Genomic DNA, 10,365 nt, shown 5'->3' with positions numbered 1-10,365 from the left:
TTGATAATATTTTTTCCATACCTCAGCCCAACCCACTACTTCTCAGTATTCCTTTATCCTTTTAGAACCTTAGACAAAGAATCACCACAGTAGTCATTGCTCTCTGTTGCACAAGACCAAAATACCTCAGTTGACTTTACTTCAGGCATGAAACATTTCAAGAACATAAGAGGGAGACCTCAACCACCAACCTTACAGAGTTACAGTCAAGTAGTTGAGCCATGTTATTTACTTGAGAAACTGGAGAGAAAAAAGGCAAACCAGTAAAAGCCCATCCCAATAACCCGGGCTCCTTTTCGGGATAGGAAAAATCACGAACCAAACCTGATACCACTGTCCAGAAAAAAAAAATAACCCTGGTAACCATCCCCTATCCCCACACAGAATACACACACACACACTTACACTTGGATGAACAGTAATGAATGAGATAATGACCAGTATTTTAAATTCGGAATTGAGGTTCAAATCGGTCCCCGTCAATTCCAATCCAGATTGTAATCGGCCAGAATTGGTCCCCAAAACCCTAGAATCGGCCACTCCAAAACGTCCAGAATCGGAATCATTCTAGGTCTCAGCCAATTCAGCCAATTCGCCCGATCCGATTCCAATTTTGAAACAGTGTTAATGACTTAAAAGACCACTGCCCCCTATATGCTAACCAGGGGTGGTGGGAACACTTGTGCAGATGCACCTAATCGTGATTAGATGCTCAAGAGATCTCTCTGACTGCTCACACATAGGTTCTGGGCTGAATAAACTAACGGTAGAATACCAAACAGAGAAAGCTTGAGAGCTAAATTGAAGATCATAATATTAATGAACAAAGGAAACCTACTGGACACTAGAAACTGATGTACAAGCATCAAAATGTACAAGTACAATGAGCTCAAAAAACTGATGTCTGGTATATTTTACATGACCAAGCCAACCATACCTCTTCTATATTAAGTTAAAGTCAACTAGTAACACAGCCAGCCTTCAGACTATAAAAATTGACGTGAAGTATCAACCAACATCAGATTCTTTCGGTTGGAGTAAGTTGGCCCATCTGTTCTGTAAGATTATCTACATTCTTAATGTTCCGCCAAAATTTTCCATGATCAGGTAGCCTGTTTTCACTTTTTCTGATATCAGCATCCTTTCTTTCCGACTGAGCCTCCTGTGTCTCAGATGAACCAGGAGTCTCAGTTAAGAACTGCTCCCAGAATACATCATTTACTCCTGTTGGCAAAGAGGAGGTCACAGTCCCTACTACCCGTTCTTTCTGAGAATGAACCACAGGAGCAGAGGTAGGGCTGGAGTTCATGTCAATCCCAGTAGGCCTACAATCCGTATTAAGTTCAAAAGAAGGAATAATGGAGCTCTCCCCGTGACTTGTAGATTCCACCGGCTCAGGAGAGGAATGAATATCTCCGGCATGAGGCGAAGAGGGATGCAGTTTAGGTGACTGCAGATGCTTGCTTATGTTTATATCTGGATCCCCAGATGATGCATGCATTTCAGTAAGAACAACTGCAGAAGGCAGCAAGGGTATTCCAACAGTGTTCATTTCCTCGCCACAAGCTTCACCAACACCATGAAGAAGAGTCTCCCAAGAATTTAATGAGGACTCCAACTTCTCAAACGGCTCAATGTTTATGACTGGGAAAGATAGAGCATCTGACCTGTCCCTCTGGAAAGTTACCATCTGATTCTCCACAGTGGCTTCATCATATAAGTAGTCAAGTTTTGGCAACCTTCTCTTCTTGTTATGATTTTCTGACTGTTGCATGAGATTGGAAACGAACCCAGGTTTCTGCAAGATTTGACCCAAGAAGCCAACCATCTGCCGCTGGCGATGCTCCATATGATGCAACCGTTCCTCCAAAGACTGCATCTTCAACTCCACACCTTGCTGCTCTTGTGCATGCCTCTGTAGCTCCAAAACAAGGATGCTCTTCTCCTGTTTCAACCTCTCAATTTCATCCTCAAGCTCCTGTTTCTCTGACTCCGTCCATGTACCAGAAGAATTTCCTTGCCCTTGGTTATTTAGTGAGTGGCTGTGGATTGGTTTGCGCCTATGAATGTTCTTCAGGAGGTGTCTCTGGCCTCTCACAAATTCCTCATTAGCAAATTCCCATTGATCAGGATCAATTTTTCTGAAACCCTGGTGAAAAGAAAATGTTTTTGAACCAGAAGATAAAATAAAAATTACCCGGAAAAACCAATTCAAATTACATCACAATACTTACGTATGTATTGAGCTGCCTGACAAAGCTGGAGAAGTTGTTGTGCTTAAAGTACCTGGGCAACAAATTGCTTGCAAATTCCGGCGGATTCCACACGATGAAACTGTGGTTGGTTGGACTCCATGAGACGATACTATTAGTGGATGGATCATCCACCATCTCATACGTCTTCGTAAGGAAAGGAGGGGGCGCATTTGAGCTGCCCTGAGATACATCCATCATAAATCCAAACCCCTCTAATCTCAACCCCCAAAATCCAAAAACCAACAGATGCAATCCATCTCCAACAACATCCTCCCAACAGTTCTCCTCAAATAGTGAACAATTCAAGTTTCTTACCACCACTAAGTCCTTCAAGTTGATTCAAACAGAGCTTCTTCCTTCAAATCAACAGAAATTTCGATGAAGTAAAGAATTGAGAGTCGTGGCGGCGAGATCCCAATGAAAAACTACAAACCCAGAAGCCTAACAGTCGTTCCTCTGCCAAAAAAAAAAAAAAAAAAAACAACCTGAGATTGATTCCGGATACCAATATGTCGAGAATCAAACCTAACGCAACAGTCTCCACCACAATTGTTCCCTATACTGAAAAAATATACGAAGAAGAAGAGGAAAAAAAAAAAACACTTCTTTACTCGTTTCTTGGTGTGTAAATTCAACTACATCTGAAAAGTACTCCGAGAAAAATAATCGTTATAAACGTAAGATTACTATATGCATTAAACTAATTCAGTTCAGCAGATTCGAGATAAAGAAAACAGCAAAAATGAGGGTTTTTTTTTTTTTATTCCACACTTCTCTTTCACAGAATCACAGGGGATAACCAGAGAAATAAACAAAAAAGATATTGCCTTCCCGAAAAAAAACCTCTCTGAGTCATCACGTTTAGGGTTACCAAGACTTACCTAGAGGAAATAAAGCAAGAAGCACAAGGATTTCGCCATTGATGAAGAACGAAAGAAGCTGCAATTTTGAAGAACAGAGGAAGAAGAACAAAAAGTGAACTCGAAAGTCCCTTAACGAGTGGGATAACGGATTACCAACCTCCACTAGTCTTTTTCTTTTCCCAGTTATTGGGATTGTTTGTTGGTTAGGTATTTGTCGTCTTCGTAGATCGAAGTGAGCGGGATTCTGTAGGGTTTTAAGGTGGAATCATCTTGGAAGACGAACTAGGAAGAAGGCGACACGATCATTTATCGTTTCATTTCAAATTTAATTTCACGAATTACACGGATCTCACGCGTTCCTCGACCTTCTCTCTCTTCCTTTTTTCTCTCACATAGTCAAAATCTGGAAGTCTGGATGGATTCTGGAAGGTGGAAGAACTATAGAAGAGAAGGACTCCTCTGTTACGGGATTTGCCTGCTCTGGCTGTCTGGCCTCGATTCGAGGAAGGAGGGGGTTGACCTGAAAGAGATTCCCATTGGTCTCTGAGGCGGTGGGAAAGGGGGACTGGCGATGACGGTGTCGTTGAAGCTCAATTTCAATTTATGGAATTATGGATGGCTGTGGATTATGCCATTATGGGGAGGCGTGTCGCCTTTCTGTCTGTGTTAGAGAGATGACCAAACCGGACCAAATCGAACCAAATCCAACCTGCCGGTTTTGGGTTGACTTCCGGTTCGGTTTACCACTTAAATGGCTATGCTCTGTTTGGCCAGTTTTGGTAAATTTTTTGTTTTGCTTCCATGAACATAGTAACATCTCTAACATGTGGGTTAATTGTATTATTCATAAAGGGAAATGTGTCATATCGATTGCTAACTATTTGATGATAGGAAAACATTTTGAAACCAGCATGTGGGCCTTTGTTTCTTGGTCTGAAGGAGCATGAGAGAATGGGTTGAGTACCAAATAAATGTGGAGCAACTCAATGGGTTTAGAACAACTTTTTTTTTCAAAGAACCACATCGTGGCCATAGAGCACGGTCCCAATTCTCTTGGATGTTTATAATTTTTCTCCTTCATTTTCATTTTTCCTCAGGCCTAATGAGGAAAGTGGTTCTTCTTTTGAGACAAATAGTCTTTAGGGTTATGAATAACCAACTTAACCTTCGTGTATCTAATACTAGTATTAATGTACTTTACTTTAATAGTCTATCTTTTTCTCTCTTTACAAAAAAATGAAAATAGAAGAGTTTAGCCGATTAGATACTGTTTGTTCATTTGATGGAGGTAGTGTCTCATATTGGAGATCAAATCGGTCCCAAGAGAACTTGAGAATTTGGATCCTAGATCTGTAAAAATTTTCTTGAAATGAATTACGTGTGCCAATCGATATCAATATTGGTCAAAAGAACCTCTAAAGGATATGTAAATAATGTAACTATTTAGTTTTGCTATTTCTAGTTTTTCTCTTTTTCAAAAGTAAAAAATAAAAATAAAAATTTATGGTTGATTCTAATCAGAACGGGTGGACTCATTGATTTGATTCCTAATTTTTTAAACCAGGGATGGAATGATTAATGGTTGGATCTTAATCCAACTGACAACTGTACTATGTGATTTCTTCATATGAGATTAGACTAAATGGTCATAAGGCGTAGTCTTGATGCTTCGATCATGTATATAGAGTGGAAAATGTTTTCGCCTATTCTATTCGTAAATGGAAATTGGTTTCCATTATCAAATTATCAAAGACTTTGGTTATCCTCGTTGTTGAGGATCTGCTTCAAATTGTACATCAATCCTTGCCTCCATTGGGTTTAATAAATTGCCCCCTCTGCGGGGCCTTTGCATGAAATATAAATATAATGGTTCATTCACCTGAGTCACGTGACTCACGTCAAGGTTGATCTATGCATTTTGAAAAAAGAAGAAATGCAAATTCAAATGTACCACTATAAATTGGATTTTTTTTCTTCTTGATATGTGGCCAAATGGTGAAATGACGAAAAGATCAAGACCCACACTAGCGACAATAATGAAAATGAAATGGTTTTAAGTATCGGAATTGTATCGGCTATATCGAATTGTATGAGTTGAAATCGACCCCCAATCTCTAATCGATATGGATCGATTATCCATATTATTTCAGGGGTAAAACAGTAAAAAAAATTGTACTTTTAAAAAAAAGCAAGGGCAACACTGATCGATACGCACTTATCCTATCCAAGTCGACATCAATATTGATATCAATACCATTCCCTAAATCCATGGTGACAGAATACTTATCCTTGGAGGTTGCTAGTTTGGGAGTATAAGATAGAGACACATCTAATTGCTTCAATTTAGCATAAGCATTGCTCATAGAAGCATCTAATTTTTCACACTTTTGAACTCGGAATTCAATCCAAAGAGAAATTTAGCAACCTGAAAATCCACCATTTGCTTTTTGAAAATTGTTTTTTTATCCAGAATAATATATGGGTGGGACCCAGTATAGTCCCTAGAATTTTATTAAAAAATGAAACTGAAAATAAAAAAGACAAGGGGGAACATAACTCGCCTTACTCCAACGAGGAGAAACAAGTCACTCTATCACTCTCAAAACCCAAAAGAAAAACACTTCTAAAATAACTATTACATTCTAAAGACTGGTAAGCTAGCTTTGTCTTCTTGAATGATGCGACTAAGATCACCCAGAAGATGATCATCATAAAAAAAAATCAAATTTATTGTAGATTCACAAGCAAAATTAGCTAACCAATCTGCTGCTTGATTGCTTTCTCGAAATGAAAATGAGATGTGAGCTCTCAGAGAATTGCAAAGGTTGATAACTTCCTGAAACCAATACCGACAACTCCACAAATTACAGGGTCTTTGGATAACCAGCTTCACAATCAAGGAGAAATCAGAATTAACATAAAAATCATAGAAGCCCAATTCCCTACACAATCTCAATCCATCTCTGAGGGCTCTCATCTCAGCCATTGAATTTGAACACACTCCATAGAAATTGGAGAATGCCGCAAGAACATTCCCTTTGTTGTTTCAAATAATGCATCCCCCACCACTAATGCCCGGATCTCCTTTACTAGTGCCATCCACATTCAGCTTTTTCAAAACTTAAATGTTAGTACTAAGGGGCTGATACTGATTTATTATTTTCCATTTTTCCCTTTTATGGTTATAAAATTTATGAAAAAATTTATCATCACTGTGTTCTAATTAGAAAATACTATCATAAATCTAGAAAAAGGAAAAAGAATCCTAGAAGGTAGTGTGACCTCTATAATTAGACACATAGAGTGATGAAATAACCACCCCACCCCATGAAAAACAGAAAAATCCCTCCTGTTGTTGATGCTTTTACGTGTGCTTCGATTGACACCCACACTGGTGCAGGGCCATGCTGCTTTTTAGGGAACTCTCTCTATGTAATAAATAGAAGAAATATTTTGGTCTTTGCTAAAACTCTCATGAGCAACATCTCGAACCTTTTCAGTATTTGGGTGAGCATAAATTGGCATTAATAAATTGATCCATATTATTTTATATGCAACGCTTAGTAAGTTATCATCTTTCATTCAAACTAGATAAAGTTATCATCCTTACTCGGAGGAGGTCAGACAGAATAAGAAAATTTTCCTTTGGACGTATCAATATAAATCTTCATTGCTTGTTGTTAAAGAAAAAAAAAAAAAAAAAAATTTTGTAAAAGCAAAAATAACGAGAAAGATATAGAAATTAATTTCGGATTTAGAAGACAGGAAACAAAAATTGATAAAGAATGATCTTGTAAAAACTGAAACCTACAATGATGTAGAAAACGACTCCACTAGTTAAAGAGGCTAAGAATACAATAATGTAATGGACATCTCTAGGTTGTGATAGTACTGGTTGTCCCTTTTAGTCCAAGAGTAAGCCAATAAGATGTCTTATAATAATATCAAGTATTCATATCTGATTCCTAGGCGCAATGCAGCCCCAATTCTTTATAGAAGGAACATGAGAATAATGTTTGCCATAGAGATATAGGGGGGATATTCCATTTAATATTTTAGGTTCACCTTAGTTGGATTTATTTATCAACGGTGTTGGTAGCCTAGTGGAAGGAAGTCCTTGTCATATCACTGCTTGAGTCGGCTGGTTGTGGGTTCGAGGCTGGTTGTGGGTTCGAGTCAACACGACCCACTATCGCTTGTGTCTTGCAACAACGTTGCTTGCCGTATGGGGGCTTTGACCTGGACGAACCCAAATTAGAAATTAAAATGAAATTGAAAAACCCAATATAAACTTATAAAAAATGAAAAATATTATTAAAAAAAAAATTCCATTATTTTTTAATATGTAGATATATAACCGAAAATGAACCAACAATAACCCGATAATGGACTAATGAAAAACCCATCAAATCAATCTGATAAAAGATCAAATTAAACCGGATCAAAATCAATAAATATATATATATATATATATATTCCCTTTCCTTTTTCTTCTTTTTGTAAACATGTACGGCAGAATTTGAACAATTAGCTCATCAATAAAACACGTATTAATTAGACAGCATATGGTGGGTAGGTTAGGTATCTTTTTTTTCTTTTTGGTAAAGATAGGTTCGGTACCACTAGTCACTACCACTAACATTAAATTAAATTAAATATAATTTACTAATGCTTTGTTATTCATGCATATCATGCCTCTCAAACCCAATATTATGATGGACACGTGGAGGCAAAGTATGGATATTATGGAGTTAATTCTAGGTGACTACTTCTACCAACAAAAAAAAAAAAAAAATTCTAAGTGACTAGCAATTAAACATTTAAAAAAAAAAAGAATATAATAATTTACAAGGTTCATCAACTATCAATTAACCCTTTACCAAGAAAAAAAAAAATCCGAGGAAAACCATGTCTTCGAATGCTAACATCATGCCATTGCCATATTTGGTAGTATAAATACTACACTTTTTCACATTGGAAGCGTGCAACAAACGATGATGAACATGTGCTTTGGAATAGTAAAAGAGTCTAATTTCTAGGTTAAGAGATTCCTATATTCTTATGCACATTGGGGGATCAATCTAGAAAAATTATTAAAATATCCCTAGCACGTTGACTTGGTCAAAAATGATAAAATAATTATGAAACTAATTCAAACTTCTTGGTAAGTTAATTTTTATAAAATTTTTGTATATGATAATGGTTTGAAAATGACTTCATTTGAGTACTATTATAGAAAATATTTCTTTGTTCAGATGAACATTTTTTACCAATAAAATTTAAATTTTATTCCATTATAAAAAATTATTCGGAATAATCTTTCCAATGCAATTCGAAGATGTGGAATGTGATTTCATTGATGTTACTATCAAAACATGATTAGTTAGGCTCCAAATAACTCGTGAGTGGCCTAGATGCAACCATGAGAGTCTCAGTTATAACCTAGAACCAAAACAGTGTGATTTTTTTTTTTTTTTTGCTAACGATGGGTATCCTCTGCCTGAGTTGTGCACACCTCAAAATCTTCCAAAATATCTTCTAACCCCCTCCCCCCTTAAGCCTATTTCCATTTTCCTTATGTATAATGTAATTTGATCTATTAATCAATGAGATATTGTACTGTATTGTTGGTATATCACTGTTGTCTCATAGTGGGCAGTGTTGATATACCAAAGATTTCTTATTCTGATCCACAGAATTCAAGATTGGTATATTTTGAATTTTTTGTTTTTTGCATTGCATTTATCATTTTATGTGTATTTTTGCATTTTTTTATTCGGAAATTCATAGAATAATTGGGTTTTTACAATATTTATAACATATTACTCACGTTCCCTATATTTTTAATGTTTTTGGTAGATTTATTTTTTTCATTATTTCATGTATATTTTGCATTCTATGAATTTAGATTGTTATTTTACACATATATTTAAATAATTTATTTTTTGTTTCTATATTTTTAAATATGAATCATGTTATAATAAATTATTTTACTATTTATAATTTGTATTAACTTTATTTTGCATATAAATGTATTAGATTATGCTACCTTATTTATTTTTAACAGTTTTTTTGCATGATTTTGAGATAGAATCATATTTTCCTAGAGTTATTTTGTATTTAAATAATCTTTGCATGCATTCACATGTTAGTATTAGTTTATTTTTTCTTATTACAATATCTAGGGTTTTAGTTGTATAAAATAGTATTCTTGTAAAATATATGCTCATAACTTAGGGTTTTATTTTTTTGTTTACTAATAAACAATAAACTAGGTTAGTTTCTTTCATATAATTCTGTTATATAATATTTTATGTGATTTGCTTAGATTATTCGTACTGATTTTTTTTTTTTTAATAGCGCCGCATTTTCTCCTATTTTATTTCTATCTATAGTATTTTTCATATCATAACATGATGCATATGTTTAGTTTTAAATATTTACTATCTAATAAAAATATCAATTAAAAGGGAAAACCGATTTAACCGAATGGACTAGAATGCCTAACGCTTTCACTGATCTTCAACGTGACTCAAACTTGATCTTTTGGTTAGACCGGATTAAACAGAATCATATATTTTCAATGTGGGTCATAGACCCTAATATAAATAGCAACTCCCTATTCCTTCTCCCACAATAGGAGAATGTTGCCTGGACGACAAACCATTGTTATGGCAAATGGTCAAAACAAAATATTTTAGTCAAAACCATTGTTATCATACCAGCTTAAGCATCAAAGAGGGGATGGATTTCATCTTCAGAAAAGGTCTATGTATGTCAGTCCAGTGGGGGCCCAATGGCCCATCTGCTTTGGCTTATTGAAGGAAAAAAAGTGATAAAGTTTCAGGTTCAACGCGTTTTCCCAGGCCCACTTACAGTGGAGGGTTTGATGGGCCTTCTTTCAAATTCAAAGCTAATTGCATCCGAATGAGTATTTGGTCAATCTCTGTTATGGCTGCAGACTGAACCAATTCTAGAAGAACCAGTCCAATATATAACCAGATCCAATGTTAGAAGAAAATTAATGGTTTGAACTGAATTTCATGGGGTGCGTCAGACAATACCCAACATGTGAGATTTTTTCTTTGGTGAAATACCCAAACAGCCCAACATGTGATATTGAGATCAATAATTGACACCTATGATCAAAGGGGCCCCTCTTAGAAAGAATTTTCGGCATGGCAAGAAAGACTAAAGTTGCATTCTTTTCAGGTAGAAAAAGATTCATACATTCAAATCATTCAAGG

General features: G+C 35.9%; 1 protein-coding gene across 2 annotated transcripts; it reads right to left on the bottom strand.

Moving 5' to 3' along the window:
- Nucleotides 1–789: 789 nt before the first annotated feature.
- On the bottom strand, nt 790–3,710 carry LOC122058796 (heat stress transcription factor A-4b-like). 2 transcript variants are annotated; one of them, XM_042621479.1, is made up of 3 exons: nt 3,137–3,710; nt 2,235–2,711; nt 790–2,149 (listed from the first exon to the last, which is right to left on the bottom strand). In XM_042621479.1, the coding sequence occupies exons 2-3, from the start codon at nt 2,451–2,453 to the stop codon at nt 1,019–1,021; spliced, it is 1,350 nt and encodes a 449-aa protein (XP_042477413.1). In that variant the 5' UTR covers nt 2,454–2,711; nt 3,137–3,710; the 3' UTR covers nt 790–1,018. The 2 variants fall into 2 exon arrangements, with proteins under 2 accessions (XP_042477413.1, XP_042477414.1); XM_042621480.1 differs by having other exon boundaries at nt 3,276–3,710.
- Nucleotides 3,711–10,365: the final 6,655 nt, after the last annotated feature.

The sequence above is a fragment of the Macadamia integrifolia genome, chromosome 13, assembly GCF_013358625.1.
Source record: "Macadamia integrifolia cultivar HAES 741 chromosome 13, SCU_Mint_v3, whole genome shotgun sequence".
NCBI classification, from domain to species: domain Eukaryota; kingdom Viridiplantae; phylum Streptophyta; class Magnoliopsida; order Proteales; family Proteaceae; genus Macadamia; species Macadamia integrifolia.
This window is presented reverse-complemented; position numbering and strand designations above follow the sequence as displayed.